Here is a 10234-nt window from a genome sequence, read left to right on the forward strand (position 1 = left end):
AGTTAGAATTGTTTTTTTTTATTCAATTCAAAGTCCATTATCAGTTATCACCATCCGTCCATTATCTCCATCCGAAAGAAGCAATTTTAGACTTTTCCATCTAAGGGTTTGTCAAACAATTATTTTAATTAATGAAATAACATGTCTATTGAATAAAATAATAAATCGAGATATATGATCATTCGCATTATCCATAATATCTTAACCATTCGCATAATCCTATCTTTCATTTAAGGTGTTTTAAATATAAAATAAACCTGTCACTTTATAAATTTTCTTCTGATGCTTTTATTACCTCTTGAACTATTGTTTAAATTACTCTTATTTCTCAAAAATATACAGGAAAAAAAAATATGGATTTCAATTTCTTACCTCTATCATATCTGATTAGTTAAGCAAACATATGATTATCCATTGCACCATGGTAACTATCAAAATTGGTAGTGCCTGCAAGTTAAATTTAAGACAGTAAAGATAAACGGAATCAGTAAAATTATGAGCTATAAATATAAGAGTAATAAAATTGATTATACTACTTACATAAATACCAGAAGATGAAGATATGGAAGGTGGTAGAATTCCCTGCAATCCAACATCATAAACAGGTCTACCATCTGGATAATACAAACCATAATTCCTCTCTGATGTCGGACCAGGTTTGAGATTCTCATTAAAGAGAGCGAATACATATACATCAATTGGAATTGATGGGTTAGCTGGAGTAGCTTGATTCTCCTGAATTCGTTTCAACAAATTGGCATTATAAATTCCTGCATTCTCAACAGAAGCTCCAACCTCATTCTGATCACCTTTAGAAGGCCAGCCAGTTTCAGAAATCTTAACTTGAACATCAGTATGACCCATTGCTCGAATTGCGGAATAAACAGCATCAATTTGTGCAAACAACATGTTATCATAATGCAGATTAGTTACAGGATCAACAGATCCTGAATTGGGTTCGAAGAGAACATAATTAAGTGGAATTTGACTAGGACTATCTTTATAAGCAAAATATGGGTATACATTAATTAGAAAAGGGGATTTAACTTGTGCATGAAAGTTGAGAATTGGTTGAAGATATTGAGCAAGATCTGGCTTGAAACTACCGGAGGAAGGAGGGAATGAATTGGCTAAGATGGCTAGAGAATGTGCAGTTGTGACGTAAACTTGTTTGCTAAGACCGAGATTAACTAGGGCATTATAAACAGTTTGCATAGCTGGATAGAGATAAGTTATTGCCTGTTCATCATTACCAGCTAATACTTCATTGCCAACTATAATGCTGGTGATCTTTGTTTGTGATATGAACGGTACAACATTCTGTTGAATCCAATCTTGAGCTTTCCCCAAATCAGCCATATTCTGAAGTTGTTCACCTCCAAGTCCGAGAATGAATTCAACATCCGAATTTGCAAACGCTCGCAATACGTTAGGATCGGAATCATAGAGCTTCACTCTTGTGATGTTAAGACTTTTAAGAAGTACAGCTACACGGTCATGAGACGGGAGATTGTCTGCGATCTGACCGTAGTTTATTCCAACGCCAATAGACATGATTGGAATAAGAAGAGAAGAACCCAAAAGAGAGAAAATAAAAAGAAGGGGAAAGAAGTTGAAAGAAGTCATTGTAGCTCCCTCTGGAACTATTTTCTTCTTCTTCCTCGGTCGTTCTCTGGTTTCGAACAGATGCTCTGTTTTTTAAAACTCCTCCGAGTAAGTTTATATAAGAAAACGTTAGGAAGTTCGGTTTCTCTTTTATTTCTATATTAATTAATCAATTTTTCAAATATATTGTTAGCTAACTAGGTTATATATAGAATAGTATATTAAATATCTTCACAACAATATTATTATTATATTATTTTTATTTCAATTTCCTGTCCAAATATTAAATATATTTTGATAATACTAATAATATTATTATTATTATTATATTGTTTTTATATCAATTTTCTTATAAGTTTAGATTAATATCTATAATTAATTTTGTTACATTATTGTTTTTAAACATATAAAATCAATATTTTTTTTTGCTCTTCGTCAATATATTTGATGAAATGCTCTAATAAATATATTATTATATATTTTTAATAAAAAAATTATTTATAATGTTTATATTAATATTGATGAGTTATGGGACTCATTGTTAACCTATAAATTATTTTTGAGTTATTATTTTACCTTAACAATCCATGTTTATTTTGGTCTAGAAGTTAATGAGTTTATATATTTTTTAATTAATTAGTTAATAATTAATATTAACACTAACTAGTTTATGAAGTTAAAAGATTTTATCATATAAATTCAAAATATTAAATTTATTAGAGCATTTCATCAAATAATATATATCTATAAATATTTTAAATAAAATTAATATGATTCAAATATAATTAATTTAAAATTAATTTTAGTTTTTAAATTAAGTTTAATCTTAAACTTAATATTAACATATATTTTATCCTCTCGACATCCACTTAACCCCTCAATTAACCTTCATCTCACGACTCATACTTTTTCATATGTATTTTTGATCCCCTCGACAAACCACCAACCAATCTTAGTCGACCTCAATTGATGACACACATCTTATATCTCGTCAAACTCAACCACTAACCATTATTTTGTGACTCACACTTTTTCATATGCCTCTTTATCCTCTCGACAAACCACCCACTGACCATAATCTTATGACTCATACTTTTTCATATGCCTCTATCTATCGACAAACCACTTACCAATTTTAGTCAACCTCTATTTTACTCCTATTTCAACAAATCAACAACCAATCCCAATTGATCATAAATCTCCTATCCAACATCAAACCAACCACTAACCACCACCCGTCATTCATTTCATGACCTCACACTTTCAAATGCTCGTCAAACCAACCATTAATTCCAAACTCAAACTTGACAAATCACCCACCACCCGACGTCCATCTCGTGACCTCACACTCGACAAACTACCTACCACCCGACCTCTATCTCGTGACCTTACACTTTCAAATGCTCGTCATACCAACCACTAATTTCGACCTCACACTCGATAAACCGCCTACCATCCGACCTTCATCTCGTAACCTCACACTTGTAAATGTGAGTCAAACCAACCGTTAATTTTGACCTCACACTTTCAGATGCCTATAATTTGTTTAAAAGTTGCACCGCCATATATTATAGTCAATAATATATTTTTTAAAATATAAATTTGTATGTTTTAGGATTTAAACTCTGGTCTTAAACATGAAATGTGAACACTTAAATCGCTAGACCATTTATGATTGTTGAAATAATTTTATTATTTTGTATTTAATATTTATTATCAATTAGTTAATTTTTATATTAACATAAAAATTATTTATACTCATAAAGAAAATGTTATATATATATATATGATGAGAGAAAAAATATATGATAAAAGATAAAATGTATTTATATAAAATTAATAATAAAAAATACTATAATATATATAAGGTAACAAATAAATATAAAATTATGAAAGTATGTGAACTTTCAAATGCTCGTCAAACCAACCATTAATTCCAACCTCACAACCGACATATCACTCACCATCCGACATCCATCTCGTGACCTCACACTTTCAAATGCTCTCCAAATCAACCATTAATTCCGACCTCACACTTGACAAACCACCCACCACCCAACTTTCATCTCGTGACCTCACACTTTCAAATGCTTGTCAAACCAACCACTTATTCCGACCTCAGACTCGACAAACCACCCACTACCCGACTTCCATCTCGTGACCTCACACTTTCAAATGTTTGTCAAACCAACCATTAATTCCAACCTCACACTCGACAAACCACCCACCACCCGACCTCTATCTCGTGACCTCACACTTTCAAATGCTCGTCAAACCAACCATTAATTCCGACCTCACATTTAACAAACCACCCACCACCCGACCTCCATCTCGTGACCTAACACTTTCAAATGCTCGTCATACCAACCATTAATTTCAACCTCACACTCGACAAATCACCCACCACCCGACCTTCATCTCGTGACCTCACACTTTCAAATGCTCGCCAAACCAACCACTAATTCCGACCTCACACATTTAGATGCCTATCATTTATTTAAAAGTTGCGCCGCCATATATTATAGTCAAGAATACATTCTAGAAAATATAAATTTGCATTTTTTGGGATTCAAACTTTGGTCTTAAGCATGAAATGTGAACACTTAAACTGCTAGGACAATTAAGATTATTGAAATAATTTTATTATTTCGTTTATAAATATATATTTTGCGTATGTATATATATTTTGTATTTAATATTTATTATCAATTAGTTAATTTTTATATTAAAATAGAAATTATTTATACTCATAAAGAAAATATTTTATATATATATATATAATCAGAGAAAAAATATTTAATAGAAAATAAAATATATTTATATAAAATTAACGATGAAAAATTATATATTATATATAAAGTAACAAATAAATATAAAATTATAAAGTTAAATACATTTATAAAAAAAAATATCGTGTTTTCTCTTCTCCCATTCCCACAAACCTTTCATATTCTCTCATTCCTTTCTCTCTCATCTTCTTCTCCCTGTCAAGGGTCACCATGTCTTCTTCATCATCATGAGAGGATCTAGCGGTATTGGCTTCAAGCTGGCCAAACGAGCCGCCATAGAAGGGGCGGAGTCTCTATTCTAACTCGCAACTAAAAAAAGCTCTATTCTAGTGATGATAGGGGAGCAACTCTCCACCTGAAAAAATAAGTTAGGTGAAAAACAAATATCAATTATGTTTTAAAAAAAAAGCAGCGTGCCTTTCTCTTCCTCTTCTCTCATTCCCACAAACCTTTCTCTCCTTCCCTTCTCTCTCACATCTTCTTCTTCTCCTCTCTCTCTCATCTTCTTTTTGTCCGTCCCCACCCATTGAAAGTCTTAGTTAAGGGTCACCATGTCTTTGTTGGAATTAAACTAATTCCATTAATTAAATGGAAATGATATTTGGGCTAATGAAATTCACACCAAATTCAAATGTGAATTAAGTGTGAAATTAATCCAAATAAAATTCACATGAAATTCAAATGTGAATTAAAGTGAAATTAATCCAAATGAAATTCACATGAAATTCAAATGTGAATTAAAGTGAAATTAATCCAAATGAAATTCACATGAAATTCAAATGTAAATTAAGGTGAAATTTCATCCAAATGAAATTCACATCAAATTCATTGTGAATTAAATTTGTTAATTGTTACAATTAACATAAATGTCTTGAATGAGGCAATTAACAAATGATGTTAATTGTCATTGTAACTACAAAATATTTATTGTAGGATGTAACTTGCAAAGATGATGAAAATGCAAGCAACGATAACCGTTGGATGAGTGGATGATGGATTAGTGACCGTTGGATTAAAGAATTGATTATGAGTTTAATTTTCAACTATAAATATCCCTTCACATTGTATTCCTCTCCACACATTATCTTATCACTTCTCTCTCTAGAATTCTAAAGTCTTTCCTTGTTCTTGTGAGTATTCTTGTGAGTGTTCTTGTGAGCGTTCTTCGAGTTTCTTGGCTCGATCATTTCTGTGCGAAACCCGGTGATTGTGATTCAGGTACTTTTGTTTAGTTCGCTGTTGTAGTGGTTTTTCTGTGCTAAATCATTGCAGGTTCCGTTGTACCCTGGGAAGCAGCCACCGACGAAACTCTTCAGCACAAACGGGAGACGGTGAAACTGTTTTAAGGGAACTGTGATTCCACAGGCCTCGGAGCAAACAAGAAGATTTTTCTTCATTTCTTAAATAATCTGTTGTATTGTTTTATTATCATTGTATTATTTTTATATATCATTTACGTGTAAATTTTATGAGATAAGATAACCAACAATCTTAAAACAGTTTGCAAATATTACTTATCTCAGATTCTTACACGTTTCTGGTTTTGTGATTCAGAAATGACTACCGAAACACCTGCTTCTAACATGAGGATGCCAGTTCCAGCTAACCATCTGGATAAGCCAGAAAAGTTTGATGGCTCAAACTTTAAGAGATGGCAACAGAAGATGTTCTTCTACCTCACGACCCTAAGTCTTGCGCGATTTCTCACGGAGGATCCTCCCACTCCCAAAATCGATGAGCCAAACGTGGCTTCATCGTCGGATGCAAACGTGCATCCGAAAGTTGATGTGCAAGCGGCTTCGGCCATTGATGCTTGGCACCATTCAGATTTCTTATGTAGAAATTACGTGTTGAATGGTTTATCGGATTCATTGTACAATGTGTACAGTGAGAAGAATACGGCCAAAGAACTATGGCAATCTCTTGAACGTAAGTACAAAACAGAAGATGCGGGTGCAAAAAAGTTTATGGTCGGTCGATTTTTAGACTACAAAATGGTAGATTCAAGACCGGTCATTAAACAAGTTCAAGAGATCCAAGTTATTTTGCACGAAATTCATGCCGAGGGCATGAATTTAGGAGAAACTTTCCAAGTGGCTGCTATTATTGAGAAGTTGCCACCGTCTTGGAACGATTTCAAGAACTACCTTAAGCACAAGCGAAAGGAGATGAACGTAGAAGAATTGGTGATTCGTCTACGCATTGAAGAGGAAAATAAAAGCGCCTCAAAGAAATACTTTAGTCAACATGTGGCTAAAGCAAATGTGGTTGAGCATGGTAAACACAAGAATAAACACAATTCTTTTGTCAAAAACCGGAGCCTTAATCCTAAAGGAGGAATCTCTAAGAAGTTCACGGGCAAGTGTTTCAATTGTAATGGCATGGGCCATAGATCTTCCGATTGCAAGAAGCCGAGAAGAGTTCGAGAGGCTAACTTGACTCAAGGATTATCGGACATGGATCTATGTGCGATGATATCTGGTTAACTTGGTGGGGTCTAATCCACGAGAGTGGTGGGTTGACACAGGAGCTACAAGACATGTTTGCTCCAACAAAGATGTATTTTCAAGCCTCGAAGAAGTGAAGAATGGTGAAAAGTTGTTCATGGGGAATTCTGCCACTTTTGACATACAAGGTGAAGGAAAAGTGGTGTTAAGGTTGTCTTCAGGGAAAGATTTAACTTTAACTAATGTGTTGTATGTTCCAGAGATTCGGAAAAATTTGATATCCGAATCTCTTCTAAGTAAGCATGGTTTTAGAATTGTGATTGAGTCGGATAAAATTATTTTATCCAAAGGTGGAATGTTTGTAGGTAGAGGTTATGCTACTGATGGGCTTTTTAAGCTAAATGTAATGGCAGTTAAGCCAAGTATGAATGAAAAGAATAAGTCTTCTATTTATTTGTTGGAGTCTTCCATTTTATGGCATGGTAGACTAGGTCATATTAATTATGATTCGATGCATCGATTAATAAAATTGAGTAGTATACCTACATTCGAAATTAATAAGAAACATAAGTGTGAAATTTGTGTTGAAGCGAAATTGACGAGATCATCCTTTCGAAACGTTGAAAGAAGTAATAGACCGCTTGATTTAATTCATACAGATGTGTGTGATTTAAAAGGAACACCAACACGTGGTGGAGGAAAATATTTCATTACTTTTATTGATGATAACACAAAATATTGTTATGTGTATATTCTTAAAAGTAAAAATGAAGCCATAGAGAAATTTACTCTTTATAAAAATGAGGTTGAAAACCAACTTGGTAAAAAGATCAAGGTGTTAAGAAGTGATAGAGGAGGTGAATATGAATCACCTTTTGCCGAGCTATGTGCTCAACATGGTATAATCCATGAGACGACAGCACCTTATTCTCCTCAGCAAAATGGTACGGCTGAGAGAAAAAATAGAACATTAAAAGAAATGATGAATTCACTTCTATTAAGTTCTGGTCTACCACATAACATGTGGGGAGAAGCTATTTTGACAGCTAATTACCTTTTAAATAAGGTTCCACGAAAGAAGCTAGATAAGAGTCCATATGAATTATGGCATGAAAGAAAACCATCATATGAATACTTACGAATGTGGGGGTGTCTAGCTAAGGTAGCCGTACCATTACCTAAAAAGGTGAAAGTTGGACCAAAAACTGTTGATTGTATATTTATTGGATATGCACATAACAGTAGTGCTTATCGCTTTCTTGTGTTTAAATCGGACATTCCGGATATTCATAAGAATACGATAATGGAATCGAGAAATGCATCGTTCTTTGAACATGTATTTCCATATAAGTCTAATGAAGAACAACGTTCTCCAAAAAGATTTCTTGAACTAGATGAACAAGAAAAGGAGAATGAAGTTGAGGTTGAACTTAGACGAAGTAAACGAGCTAGAACCGAAAAATCATTTGGTCCAGATTTTATTACTTTCATGATGGAAAGTGAACCTCAAACGTATAATGAGGCAATTAACTCGTCTGAAGGGCATCAATGGAAAGAGGCGATTAATAGTGAGATAGAATCTATCTTATAAACCATACATGGGAACAAGTGGATCTGCCTCCGGGAAATAAACCACTAGGTTGCCGATGGATTTTCAAAAGGAAAATGAAAGTTGATGGATCAATTGATAAATATAAGGCAAGACTGGTGGTAAAAGGATATCGCCAACGAGAAGGTCTTGATTATTTTGATACATATTCTCTAGTTACGAGAATAACTTCTATTCGATTAATTTTTGCGATTGCTTCTTTGCGCAATCTAGAAGTTCATCAAATGGACGTAAAAACAGCTTTCTTAAATGGAGACTTGGAAGAAGAAATTTACATAGATCAACCTCAAGGGTTTTCTTCTCAAGGGAAAGAAAATAAAGTTTGTAAATTAGTTAAGTCATTGTATGGCTTAAAACAAGCTCCAAAACAATGGCATGAGAAATTTGATCATGCTATGATCTCAAGTGGATTTAAGATCAATGAATGTGATAAATGTATTTATATTAAAGACACAAAAAATGGTTACGTCATTTTATGTCTTTATGTAGATGACATACTTATCATTGGAAGTAATGATAAAATGGTTAAATCCACTAAAGATATGTTAAATTCAAAATTTGACATGAAAGATATGGGATTGGCTGATGTGATTCTTGGAATCAAAGTGATTAGAACATCGGAAGGGATAGTTCTAAGTCAATCACATTATGTGGATAAAATCCTCGAAAAATTTAACAATGATGATTCTGCATTGGCTAAGACTCCGATAGATACGAGTCAACATCTATCTAAAAATCGCGGAGAGAGTGTTTCTCAATTAGAATATTCTCGAATAATTGGGAGTCTAATGTACTTAATGAGTTGTACAAGACCAGATATAGCATATGCAGTAAGCAAACTAAGTAGATACACGAGTAATCCGGGTAATAATCATTGGAAAGTCATTGTACGATTACTTAGGTATTTAAGAAATACTCGTGATTATGGTTTGCACTACACGAGACATCCTGCTGTTATCGAAGGGTACACTGATGCTAATTGGATTTCAGATATGAAAGACTCTAAGTCAACAAGTGGATATGTATTTACACTTGGAGGTGCAGCTATATCTTGGAAATCTTCTAAACAAACTGTTAATGCTAGATCCACGATGGAATCTGAATTTATAGCTCTTGACAAATGTGGTGAAGAAGCTGAATGGCTACGTCTATTCTTAGAAGATATTCCAATATGGTCTAAGCCCGTACCAGCAATTTCTATTCATTGTGATAGTCAATCTGCGATTGGACGAGCTAAGAGTCATATGTATAATAGTAAGTCTAGACATATACGTCGTAGACATAATACCATTAGACAATTACTCTCTACTGGAATTATCTCAATTGATTACGTAAAATCAAAAGATAATATTGCGGATCCGCTAACCAAAGGGTTAAATAGAGAGTTGGTGTTAAAGTCCTCACAAGGAATGGGACTTAAGCCTACAATAAGTTAGTATGAAGGGAAACCCAACCTATGATGACTGGAGATCCCAAGAACTAGGTTCAATGGGACAACCTAATTGTACTAAACTTGGTAGATTGCTATGGGTAAAAATCCTACGATAAAATAGCATTTCAGGAAAGGATAAGCACACAGGCTTTTAATGATTCTTTATGAATAAAGAGATCACCTATGTGAGAGAGAAGTGGGGCCGCTTCGAAAGAATTGCACGGCTCAATTCTAGACCCTCTCACTGAACCAGGCGAGTGTTCATGGCCAAAACGAACACAATCATGAGAACTGACATGTATTAGGAAGAATTTTATGTGAAAGTGTGTAATCGTTTACACAAAAGGCAGAA

At 33.7% G+C, this 10234-nt stretch overlaps 1 protein-coding gene across 1 annotated transcript; it reads right to left on the reverse strand.

Moving 5' to 3' along the window:
- Positions 1 to 387: 387 nt before the first annotated feature.
- LOC124920410 (glucan endo-1,3-beta-glucosidase 14-like) lies at positions 388 to 1626 on the reverse strand. Its single transcript, XM_047460899.1, has one exon. It carries the CDS (start codon positions 1624 to 1626, stop codon positions 388 to 390), a length of 1239 nt encoding a protein of 412 aa, XP_047316855.1.
- Positions 1627 to 10234: the final 8608 nt, after the last annotated feature.

Source organism: Impatiens glandulifera, chromosome 1 (assembly GCF_907164915.1).
Source record: "Impatiens glandulifera chromosome 1, dImpGla2.1, whole genome shotgun sequence".
Classification (NCBI taxonomy): Eukaryota; Viridiplantae; Streptophyta; class Magnoliopsida; order Ericales; family Balsaminaceae; genus Impatiens; species Impatiens glandulifera.

Excerpts from the sequence above, each read along its gene's own strand:
- LOC124920410 (XM_047460899.1), bottom strand. The coding sequence starts at position 1,626 with ATGACTTCTTTCAACTTCTTTCCCCTTCTTTTTATTTTCTCTCTTTTG.